Raw genomic sequence first — 12799 nt, 5'->3', positions numbered from 1 at the left:
GGCTGTCTGGCCTCTTGTAGATCTGGATTTAGTGTGAGAAGTCTTGCACTAAGTCTTGTGAAAATGATGCAGCTGCTTCAGATGAGGAAGTGCAAAGAACCGCTAGAGGAGAAAGCTCTTTTAACATGATTCTGCAATCTGTCTGCTCTGGTTCTCTACTCTCAGAACCAGATTATCCCAGCTCCCACTGACAAACAAAGCAAAATGGAAAGAGAAATTATGGTACTTAATATAGATGAAATTTTTAGTGTCCCACAGTGACTTTTCTTAACAGCAAATGAACAGTGCAACTCATCACTGAAGATACAGATTTGAGAAATGGGGATGCTTTGACAACTCTGTTCAAGTCCAGGGGAACCAGGAGAATGTAAGGCCTGCCTCATCCTCTGGAAGAGATTTGGCTTACTTTTCCCCCTCCAATTTTCAATATTATTTAAAAAATGTAAGATAAGTAATACATAAAAAATACTGTTCAATGTAGCCACAAGGTAGAAGATTCTTGAGATACAACAGTGTAACATGTATGTAAATGCTGATTGAAAGAATATTAAAGCACAAATACTTCAAGAAGAAAGAATACATTCAGAGTGATGGTTAACCTTAAAGAACACTGCACTGGAAAATGAATAGCAAATAATGTTTCATGGGGTCTGTAAATGAAACTTTGGCATAGGTTTAGTACCAGAAGAACACTGTCTTCTTGTGGAACCCTTTATATATTATGATAATCACAAACAAATCTTAATTTATGTAAGATGCCACTATAATTGGCTGTGGTAATACCATTTTATCTTAATCTAGGTAAGGTAAAAATTGTATCTGTTAGCCAGTTTTTAACCAAACTATTTCCCCAGCATTGTTGCTCATTGTGAGCTGTGTTTAATTTCTGTTTCTCACTACTTGTGTACTCACTACTCTGTCATCTCATCTTCCTATTAGCCTTATTGCTAAACTAGCACATGCTCGCATCATGTTATTCATATGTGCAAAACCAGCATTGATATAATTGTGTTATCTCTATAAATTATCATATAATGTTTCTTATATTGCCTTATACTCAAATCTGTACTTAATATCATATCTCTAGGCCTACTTACAAAGATAAGATTAAATGCTAAATCTAGAGATGGTGGAAACTTACCTAAGGGTTACTGCAATGCCTGGAATTTGGTACAGTGCTCTGCCTGGTAACTCTGGAAGATGTTTTTGTTTCTTTATATTTCAAGTACCCCAATGTTGTGGCTGGGAGAACAGAAACACAAAACATAATAGGTGCTACAATACAGTTGTTATGGGAGCTGTGAATGTGCCCAAAGGAAAGAAATAGAGTGAAACTCCTAGAGTCTGAACAAACAAATACTGTTACTGTGAAAAGAGGAGGAAATACAGAAAAAGAAAAGCATCAATGAGAAATGAGGTGTAGAACAGGAGTGAGCATGAGGAAGAGTAAGAAGTGTTAGAAATAGGATTAATTTTAACTGTTCAAGATGCTACTGGATCTATAGAGACTCTGAAATGGAAGCTGTTTGTTTCACATCATAGGAAGCTGAGGTTGCGGATCACCTCCCAGGACAAGGTTTTGCCAGGTATTCTGTAACATCTTTTCAATCAAGCAAACAGCAAAACAAGTGATTTGGTAATGGTAAAAGGTTCCATTTGGTTTAGAATGAAGCACGCAACATCTTCATTTCCTTTCTGAAGATCCTTTCTGCTAGGCTCACCAATTAGAAGGGAAAATGTGTTTTTTCAAGCCAGTTTCCACTCTAAAGCAGCAAGACGTGATGGCTGTCTTCTCTTGGCACCAAACACCCTTCCAGAACACTGGAAAAGAGCATACAGCAGCAATTGCAGCTTTCCATTTAAGCAACTGGATGTATCAGGAACTGCCCCAGCTCTGACCGAGCTCCCAGGAGGAAGATTCCTTACTATGTTTTTTCTGGCTCAGTTAGAAGATTTTAAATCAGTGCCTATTTGAGTTTTCTTTCAATCTCAGCTGTGTCTCAGGGGGCCTAGCAAGGTGTTGCTGCTGCCGTGTGAGACCTCAAGGCATGCATCCAGTTTCAACACAGACAGGAACAGGCTAGCTCAATTAACAGGGCTCCTTTTGGGAACAAAAATTAAAATTTTCAGGGAAGGGATGCACCCCAATGACAGAGTGGTTTTTACCACATTGTTTATCTCCTGTGGAAGTATAGGAATGCAGTGAGAATGCTGCTAGAAGTCCCCAGTGTTTTGGGACTAATTTGTTTGCTTTTTTGGTAGCACTTTATAGGCTGCCTTATGGCTGTTTTGGTCCTGACTCAGTCTGCCTGCCTCTCTGGTCCTTCCCCTAACAACTCTCTTTAACTTTCTTTCATGAAACATGAAAGCAACAAATTCCATCATTAAGGTGCACTTGACTGGAGCTATATCCAAGCTAGGCAATTAAATATGCCCAGAAACATCCTTGGGTGTTGAAGCCATCAGGCACAGAGCAGCTCATGCCCACCCTGGCTTTATGCAGAGGGTCTGCACCAAGCATCCTGCTGGGGAAAATCCTTAAGGTCCAAGCCAGGATCTGCTGGGGGAAATGTTGGGTGGCACAGTTCAAAATCATGCCAAGGGAACATGCTCATGGTTTGCTGTAATGAGTGTTCACGTTACACTGCTTGGGAATGCTCCAGATCCTGATAAACTTTACTAGTATGACTTCAGCCTGAATGTTTAAACCTCTGCTGAGTTATTGTGGCAGATAAGATCAGTTCCTCAGTGTCTGGTTCCTTTGCATGAATGGTTTTGAAGCACAAGAGGGCAATATTGAGTTGTTGCAAATGTCTAATAGCAGACCTGTATTTCCCTGGGATATTAGCTCTTCCTTGAATCTCTTTCTATTTGATCACAAGCCTTTCACTCAGATGTTATGGTGCCATGTGATATTTAAGACCTGATGTAAATATTCAAAGTCTAATGGTGTAATTTTAATGCAGGGACAACCCCAATTTTCTGGTTTTTGGGTTAGCTTGCTAATGAGTCATATACCCTGCCACACTTAGGTTTTATTTTTAGATAGAAGTAGAAGAACCGGGTGGATTCGTTCATCTGGGAAATTTTCTTCCAGTGATGACAAAAGTTCTACTTGACAGAAGGTAATGGAAAGTGAATTTTATATGTCTGTAGTTTATTCCAGATTGACAGGGTTGATTCTGAAAAGCATATCTGCAGAAATTTTTTGTAACTGGAAGGAGTATAGATCTTCTTGTCATTTAAACTCATTTTACATTAGCTATATAGATTTTGTTTCAAAATTAGTTCTTCTACATTAAGTTATGTTGTACTGATGATCTAAATAATATCACCTTATTATCATAATTGTGATAGTATGTAGCTTTTGTATTTCTAATTGGAATCAGAATTGCTATTCAATATGCTTTGTGTATCTCTGAAATATTTTGTATGCAAATTAAGGTCATAACTATTGCTTTCTCTGAATGTATGAGTTACAGTTATTGAGAAGCATAGAGTGTTACAGTGTATTCTAAATAAGTTGTGTAAACAAGCTTCATATTCGTGTCTTAAAATGACTGCCAGGTACTGCTGAATGTATACAATTAGCACTCTTAAAGACTGCTGATCTAAAAGTGGTCACAAAGGTGCATAGAAGTCTTTGCACATACACAGGGACTTGTGCTATTTTGACATTTTGCACTAAAGCAAGATCATTTACAAGGAGTTTATCTTTCCTTTTAAAGATGGTCATCAAGGCTTTTGAGAAACTCAGTCTTGTCCAATCGTGAGAAGTTATTTTGCACACAGAGGGCCTTTGATAGGAGGGTGTTCTACACATGAAGTAGCTGTGGCTCCACACTGGTGTTCACCCTTTCACAAAATGATGCCTTGCTGCTCTGGGCTCTTCTTCTCCTCCTCTACAATGCCTTAATGCAAACTCACACACACACACACACACACACACACACACACAGACACACACACACACATAGACACACACACACACACACAAACACCCCCTGCACTCTTTCCCCAGGCTAGTGCAGGCTTGTCAAGACCCACTTCATCTTTTGGGGCACTGTGTCCATAGTTCACTTAAGCAAGGGTACATGAGATTTGGATCATAAAATCCAAGGCTCCTTCTTAGCACATTTGATTTTTAGATAGTGAAAGACTGAGGCGGGTCCAGACAAAACAGTCAAGCAGTTAGAACTTCCCTGGATTCAGCTCCTTCTCTTTAGTATTCTGGGGGTTTGGTGGGAGCCTGCTGGGATGTGGAAAGTCTCCATTGCTGCACTGAACTTGCTTTCCTGCTCTGACATCAAGCATGCATATGCATGCACAAACATGCCCAGTTCTCCCCTCTCTCTGAAATTGTTAGTGACAGACCTTTTATAGCTACCAGCCTCCTTTGCTCATCATCAGCTCATTAGGCTGCCCAAGTCCCAGTAGGTTATCTGTTGCCTAGCTACCAGCCTACCTGGACAAAACTTTGTTTTCTTGGTTTGTCCATTTCTGTTCAGTGCATTGGCTTTGTAGAGTGATTCATCTGTTGCTGATTCCTACTAACCCACCAAGCCAGCCAAGACATGCAGAAGACATTCATCTGTCTCCTCAGCACAAGGGGAATTAAACAGTAGTACCACAAAAGATGTAAGAGTTAAATATATGGAGAGTTCCAAAAGGTCAGGCTGTAATTAAATGTTTGATAGACAAAACTTAGTAACTTCTCATGGAATATAAGCCTTCCTTTCCCTTAGTACTCGTATTTAGTTTTTTCAGAACACTGGCAAACAGTAACTTCACTTTTCTGATTCCATGGTTTCAGATTCCAACCTATTCCAGAAGATGTTATTCTACATGCATTTGAGGTCTGTATCTCTGTAAATATTCAAGTACCTAATTGCTGGGAAGAAGTTGCTGCTTTTATAATAAGTTTAAAACCCCAAGATTTATTCTTTTTCTTTAAAGGCTTTGGATGAGAATAAATGTGGATATATTACCAAAGAGGACCTGGTCAAACATTTGACTGAAGAAGGTAACATGACTTCTGTAATATCAGTATTTAAGTAAGAAGCATTACATATGTATATGGCACCTTGAGGTCCTTACCCTGCAGGCCAAGACCTGCAGGAGTAGATACATTGTCTTCAAACAATGCTGTTGCTGTGATGAGTGGCTGCAGACTAGGACATTTCACTGGTCAATGATGCAGGGAAAGAGCATTTATCTGCCTGCTTGCAGACATTATAAAATAGAGACTTTTATTCTTACCCTTATTTGTAATTCAGTCATGTCCGGAGATATTTTGTGATTCTGTGCTCACCTCTGTGCTCACTAAGTATGTAACCTTTTGCTGTCCTGTTAAATTGCAGCTTAGATTTCCGGATGTTTCAGTGGTTTCAGTGCTCATTCATTCTTACATTATCTTGATCTTAATTCTAGAGCCACATGCAAACAAAGAGATTCAAAGACAAGATAAAAGTTGTACATTCTGTAATCCTCAATATCTCTTGAAGAGCCTGCTTTTCTTGTGTGGCTGACTCATGACCACCTGCCTCATGTTCAAATGGGTGTGCAGGTTTTGTGCAAGAACTAGCATCAAATGGTAACCTGGTTCTCTGAGGGATGAAATAGGCCATCAACAGCTTTGAAGAGAAAAACCAAAATTCTTTCATGATGTGAATACAAGCGTAAGGATAGCCAAATGAGAGATAATAATTCTAATGTAAACAGGAGAAAAATTGACAAAAATGGTTGTTTCAAAATCCATGACAGAGAGGAACAGGCTGTTTTGGTGTCTGTGAACTAGAAGATCAGATAGATCCAGATCCTCTGTCTCCTTCCTTTTAGACTGGCTCACTTGGTGTGTCGGACTTACATTGGCAAAAGGGAAGGAATAAGATACTTAGTTTTGTTCCTTTTCTCCTCTGTGTGAGAATCAAAAGGAGATCCTTTCAAGTGAAAGGCAGCGGAATTTGCCAGTCCTTGAAAGGATACTTACCAAGATAAAATGTTATTCTGTGCTGTCTTTCAGGTGAGCCCTTTAATCTGGAGGAAATGGAGGACATGCTTGCTGTTGCTCTAGATCCAGAAACAGATACTCTTCACTACAGAGATTACCGTACAAAGCTGGTAGTAGACGAAACCAAGAACTTCCCTTTTAAGGTCTGGGATGCCTTTCGGTAACAGCACCATGGCTTGACAGATGGTTGAAATATGGATTTTCAAGTGTAACAAAGCTCAGCTTGTGACTTGGTGCTTATAATTAAAATGAAATCTGTGTAGTTACATTTCCTTGGGTTCTCTGTGTCTGTATATATGTATAAAAATATATTCACACCTGGAAAAAGAGCTCTTGACAGAAATACTGTGTAAGGTCTGGACAAGAAATCATGGAATTTTGTTGGAAAATAGCAGGAAAAATAATGTTAATGAAGTCAAGAAATAACTTTATGGTTGCTTTTGAAAAACTAAGAAAAAATAAGACCTGTGAAAACATGTAATAAGCAGGTAAGTGTGTATCTTAAGGTGATTAATACTAGTAAGATGAAGCTTTTATATTTTACTGTAGTCATTTTTTGTGTTTAATTAATAAGGAAGCAGGTAGGTTACACCTTTTGAAATTATATAATAGATCAAATAAACTTTCTATAATTTCTAGTGTTTTTCAAGTATTTGTATTTTGTTTACCATAGGCAATTGAACTGGACGAGTTAGTTCCAGTTTATATTACTAATCCACTGACATGGTATTTTGGTTTCATTTTAAATGTGCAGGCAACACTCCAACCATTTCCATAGTCAACTTAATCCTTGAGAACATTTCAGTTACTATAGGCGAGGAACCATTCCCCCTTTTGGAACCAGTTTGGAAGTCAGTAATTTCAACTCTTCAAAACTTAGGATCACAGAATGAGAATTTGATTTTCATAAACTGATGAAGCACTATTTTTTGAAAGATATTAGTGTAAAATGGATGTCTCAACTTTACTTGCTACCAGACCACCACAGACCTTACAGCTCTTCTTTTTACTGTACTGCTATTCTTTAACTTGAGTTCAAGTTCTTTCCCTTTGCATTCTTCTTGTACATAATCTTCTGACATGTGACCAGGAGCTGAAGAGTTCTCAGCTTGTAGGAGATTCTGTGTTTTGCTCCTCAAGAAGTAGCATCTTGTACTTTGTACTCCACCTCATTTCTGTTTTACTACTCTCTATCAAGTTTGCTCTCCTCCTGTACTATGCTCTACCTCTCCTTTGTTCCATCTGCATAATCCAGCTCTGTGTCATCCACAGCCTTCATCAGCTGATGAAAACCGGGGAAGACTGACACAGAGAGGCACTGAGTGCCTTACTCCCTGTTACGCCTTTCTAGTGGCAGCCCTGAGAACAGAGCCTAGGACCCCTCCTCATATTAGGTCTTTTGTCCTATCCATTTGTTTTCTTTGGGCTGGAAGCTCAGACAGACTGTTTTCATGCACAGCTTAAAGTGACCTGCTGTGCTTCACAAAGAAAAGATTAGCATGATCTAAATGGGGTGATGGAAGCAGTCTGAAAGAGACCATTTTTTGATTCACTCTTTCCTTCTCTAACCCAAGTTGTCTTTCACTGATACTTGCTTAAATAACAAGACGATGAAGAATTAGTGCAGGTGGACAACATTTGCACAGTTCTAAGCTGCATCTGGGAAACACTGTTGCACTGCTCCTAAGACTCAGCAATGCACTCACTGTGTGTTCCAACTTCATTGCCAGTAAGAAGGAAAAACAAAGGCTATCATTAGTGTGACACTGGGGGAAGATACAAGGTTTTGAAAATTAAAGCAAGAACAACAAAAGCCTATTAAGAAAATACATTTTCATTAGCCGTCTTCAGTATGTCTTTCAAAGCTGAAATTATTTTCTCTAGATGAATCTTTCTTCCAGTTGATGTGGAAGTGTGTTATATTGGATTTCTGACACAGGTGGTGTGAGTACAAGTTTCATTCACATGAAGTCTTGGAGTCCTTGTCAGTGTCATCTTGGATATCAGCAGGAAGATGCTTTTTCAGGATATCATTTCATAGCTCCCAGTGCTCCAGAGAGAGCACATTTTGTTTCTAGTGGTGTTTCCCCCCAGAGGCTGCCTCAGTTGTTGCTTGTCAAATCAGGATGTCCACATACAACACTGTTACTTTTCATAGTGCAAATAGGATATTAACATGCATTCTTTTATAAAATATATAATTTTTTATTTTCCAGTCCTCAAATGCAAGGAAAGAGAGTATTCTGGCAATTAAAAAGCAGGATTGTGATTGTGTCTGAGTTTATTGTACAGCAGCTCTTCCATTTTCTTATACCTATCCCCAAGAAAGATATGTGCAAACAGGGCAGACAAAAGCAAGATGCAGTCTTCTCTTTGGGCACAAGTAAGCAAATTTTATTGCCCAGAGAGTTTCCAAACTTGGGGTGAAAGAAGTGTCAAGAACCAATCTCTGTGCTCTCTGGGGATGAGCAGGGACCCCTACCCTAGGGAAAGGGAGAGGAGACTTAGGGAACCATTTTGGTGAAAATAAATCCCCTCTTTGTTTCTAAATTTGAAGGGAAAATATGTTACTTTGTCCTCTTTTTTGAGGTTAACAAATTGAACTGTTGAGTGGTCTTGAGCTGTCTCTTATTACATGTCTCTCCCTGCTGGCTGTTTTGCCTCTTCCCTCAAGGTCAGGAACCAAGGTAAGGGACTGGAACAAAAGAAGAAATCTCCAGGAAGGAACCAGTGTAGCACTTGGATTTCACACAGGGACATAGAGCCAAGGCATTGAAGAAACTGGGCAAGTCGGAGGGTTTTTTGACCTAACTGAAGGAGGGAGAAGGAAGGGAACTCATTATTCAGATGTAAAAAAGAAAACAAAATTAAAAGAAGACATTAAAGAAGCAAACACTGGAAACCATCTACATGTACAACTGAATCAGCAGGCTGTTTACATCACTGCTGTGTGTTGTAGGCTGGACAAGTCTTTACTTGTTTAAAATTTTAAGTAGGTTCAGCTGTGCCAGGGCATATCTGGTGTATAGTGGAGACCTCAGTCTTATTGATACTGTGGAGGAATTCTTCCAGCTGCAGAGCTTGTGCTTGGGAGTACAGCTGCTCATATTCCAGGTAATACATTGCTTTTTGTGTTTTCTTCATCAGCTTCGAAGTTGTTTCCCCAAAACAGTCTTCTGTCAGTTAGTGATAGTCCCATATATAATCACACCTGAAGACTTCAGTGTTTTCTCACTGCAATGCATACCAACATGATATTTACAGCTGCTTGAGACTCTCCACTGGCTGTGGGCAGAAACAGAAGTTGCAGGACTTCACCAAAATGCTAATGGACCAATATCAGAGCTGGGACTCCAGGGAAAGAACTGGACTGTTCATCTGTGAACCTCCACCCGTAATATCACGCAGGTAAGAGCCTGTAAAATGTTCAGGCTCTTAGCTCTGTTCAGGAAATAAGAATTTGCTATCTTTTCTCTTGTTTCATTTGGTCTTTTCTCTTGGTTCTCTTATGTGCATTTTGTTAATACAGTTGCGTGATATCTTATGAGGATTGAAAATGCAAGAGAGTTTTGCTCTGCCTCACACTCCTGATGCACTGCTGCACTCTCTGACAGCTGCCTGTATCAGGGCGGGATTTATTGCCAAGACTTCTTATCACTGAAATCAGCACAGGCAAAGCTTTCATCCCAGGCAAGAGGAAAAACCTGGGCTTTCAGTTTCATGGGGGAAAGTGGCTGGGGCTGCTGGAGTTCAGCCAAGGCTGGGATGGGCACGGGAAGTTAGGATGTTTTGGGTCCAGTAATACACTTGTAATTGTGTGAAAGAGGGAGAGCCGTCTTGACAATGACAGGAGGTTGGCAGACAGGTTTAATTTTGGACTTTTTGAGAAGTATTGGAAGGTCACACAGTCTCTTGCTACCTGACCTTTCCATGTACAAAGTCAGAGGAATTATACAGAATAGGAGACAGGGAGTATCAGTCTTGTCTACTTGTATTGCTGATTTTTGTATCACTAACTCCGATGTTTGCATGTTGTTTTGTGCTATGATGGTCTGATTGAAATCAGTGCCTGCAGACCTCCCTGTAACATAATTAATAAAGTTCTCAGCCTTCAAGTCTTTTGTTCCAGACTGTATGTTCAAGTCTCAACTTCTAAACAGGTCAGTCCACATCAAGTATGTTTGTTTTTCTTTGCACACAACTCTTATTTCATAGTATCTCATGCCATGATAGGTTTGATTATAAAACTAACTATTAAAACATCTGCTCTTATTGTTGGAGGGTGTTTTTGGCAGGTCAGTACTAGGCATGGGAACTATGCTGATTTAAAAGCTAAAGAAGGATGTAGGTTGAAACAAAGCAGATTCTCCCATTTAACCTATTTTGAATCCCTGGGGCTACTGTTTGGCTTAGTGTAGTTCTGAAAGCCAAGAAAATGTTACTCACTATGCTCAAAAGATTGATCACAGCATTTGTGTCCTGAGGCCCAAATCCTAAAGCTCTTATTCAGAGAGAACTCCCATTGACTTCAAAGGGAATTCTGTCTACAGAGGAGCTTCAAAAATAGTGATGTACTGGCTCACAAGGCACTATAAAAACTTTTTAGTCTCTTTAAAGAAGACTTATCTATGAAAGATCCAACAGAGGTGTCCAACCAGCTGCAAGTCATGTCATTAAAATGACCAAAACTGTAAAACCGTGGGTGTAAGTAGTTAATTCTTGTCTATAATAATGCAAGCAAGAGTGAGCAAGAGTCAGCAGTCCGAACTTTTCCATATTGTTCAGAGCACAAAAAGTGAAACTAGGCATGATTCTGCATGGAGATGTGAAAATATCTTTTCCTACTATTATCCTGGAGACACTGCAGCCTTAAAAACATACACATGTTGCATCTGTGTTTTCATATATTAAACCAATTCCTTTTATTCTGGGCTCTATTTTTTCTAGAAGCCTTTTAGAAGAGGCTTCCTTGTTGCAGATACCTGCCTAAATGGTAGCATTAAAAATAATAGTTCAATATAAGACGTTTCAAATAGAGGAAATCCCTTGAATATTTGCTGTCAACAGCAGTCTCTTTCTTGCCAAGATAGCAGCATCCCTCAGTGGAGAACAGGTCCTAAGATTTGCCTTATGGTGTGCAGCCATGTCTGCCCTGGACACCACCCTAGTGATTAAAATAATCAGAGTGGAGTTCTAAGGGTTTCTAGAGGTGTGGTTTTGAGCTGATAATGCAAGAATTTGAAGCTCTCTGAGTTTTTCCACATCTGTGAGTTATTCAAGTTTTATGCACTACAATAGATTTTACAAATAAGGCAAATTTTGGTCTATTTGGAAACTGGTAGCAAAGACTGAAATTTTAATCCATAGTAACACAGCCAGGAAAAACTCAGTACTGCAGCTTTAAGGACTTTGTTCCAACTTTGTTGGAACACCAATTTGCATGGTGAAGTTGCACTCAATATTGCAGGGACAAAACTAAAACCACCCCACCATAACCACTTTTCATGTGGTCTTAAGCTGTTGCCTTGAGAAGCAATGCAATTCTTCAGAACTCCCACAAAGACAGAGGTGCACTGAAATTGAGCTCAAATTTAATGGAAAACTGAGAATCTGTCTCCAGTTCTTCATGCTTTGTCAAAGCTGCAGAGATAGATTGTTATGCTAAATATGATGGTTTACTATCATTGAGATCACGAGGGGAGAACTTTCTGAGAAGTTGTATAACTAGGAGTGGGAAGAAGACCACTCTAAATACATGGCCCTCAACTCAATCCATTCAAGACAAAAAGAAGGCAAGAAAGAAGACAATAAGGAGAAAAAGAAGGAGAAAAAGAAAGGAGTGAAAGAAGGAGAAAAAGAAAAAGAAAAAGAAAAAGAAAAAGAAAAAGAAAAAGAAAAAGAAAAAGAAAAAGAAAAAGAAATACAAGAGCTCTCCCACAGCCAAAGTTTGTTGATGTTCAGGAAATGTTATAAGACATGTCTATTTGCTCAGGATAGCTATTATTCAGTGTACAGAGACTGGCTTAAGCCCCAGATTTAGCTGTTTGGATGCAGTTTGTCTCCATTGCTTGTCTCATCTGGAGGCACAATGCAATGCTGCTCTCATAGATCTTTTTATTATAGTAGCCCTCCAAGGCTCAGATAGGGAAAATCCCCTACAGTTTAGTACAAGAATATCTAGCACAAAAAGCAGGGGACACACAGAGTAAACAGAGTAAAAAGTTACTCTTTTTATTGCTATTTACTTACAGCTTTTTTACTATTTCTATTTAAAAGCCATGAGTTTTCTCTGTTGCTCTTTTGCCAAGACAGGTTTCTTTTGATGTCACACCAGAATACATATCCTGGAAACCTCTGTAAAAATGCACTGGAAACAGAGGTAAAAGAAACTGCTGAGAGAATGTATGCATTGGCTTTACCATACCAATGTGAAGAAAGAGGTTTGTCCTTTTTCCTCATTTCCTATTGACAGTGTGCTTTGGGATTTCAGGAAGATGTTCTCACAGAATTCTTGTGGCTCTGATGGGGTAGAACTGAGTAGCCATGAAGAAAAGTGGCATGTTGAAGTGTGTTGTTTGCATTTTATCATGTAAAAGACTGAAACTTCTTTCAGTCCATCTTTCAAACCACAAAGGGATGCAGTATCTTTTGGCAAAGTGCTACAACATGAGACACACTTGTTGGTGATGTCTCTGATTTCTTCTTCAAAAATGTACTACCTCTCCAGCATAACTAGTGGATTAGTTGGAGTAGGGGATCTGCCACCAGAACTTAGTCTTCAAAATAGCT

At 39.3% G+C, this 12799-nt stretch overlaps 1 protein-coding gene across 1 annotated transcript in view; it reads left to right on the top strand.

Moving 5' to 3' along the window:
• EFCAB2 (EF-hand calcium binding domain 2) overlaps positions 1 to 6278 on the top strand; it is a 27629-nt gene extending 21351 nt beyond the window's left edge. The window contains exons 3-6 of the mRNA XM_050971878.1: positions 3046 to 3125; positions 4814 to 4856; positions 4957 to 5023; positions 6023 to 6278. Of these exons, the coding sequence (XP_050827835.1) occupies positions 3046 to 3125; positions 4814 to 4856; positions 4957 to 5023; positions 6023 to 6174 (342 nt within the window). The 3' untranslated portion in view covers positions 6175 to 6278. The remainder of the gene's footprint in view (positions 1 to 3045; positions 3126 to 4813; positions 4857 to 4956; positions 5024 to 6022) is intronic.
• The last annotated feature ends 6521 nt before the right edge of the window (positions 6279 to 12799 follow it).

The sequence above is a fragment of the Serinus canaria genome, chromosome 3, assembly GCF_022539315.1.
Source record: "Serinus canaria isolate serCan28SL12 chromosome 3, serCan2020, whole genome shotgun sequence".
In the NCBI taxonomy this organism is placed as follows: Eukaryota; Metazoa; Chordata; class Aves; order Passeriformes; family Fringillidae; genus Serinus; species Serinus canaria.
Note: the sequence above shows the minus strand (reverse complement) of the source record. Positions and strands in the feature narration are given on the sequence as shown.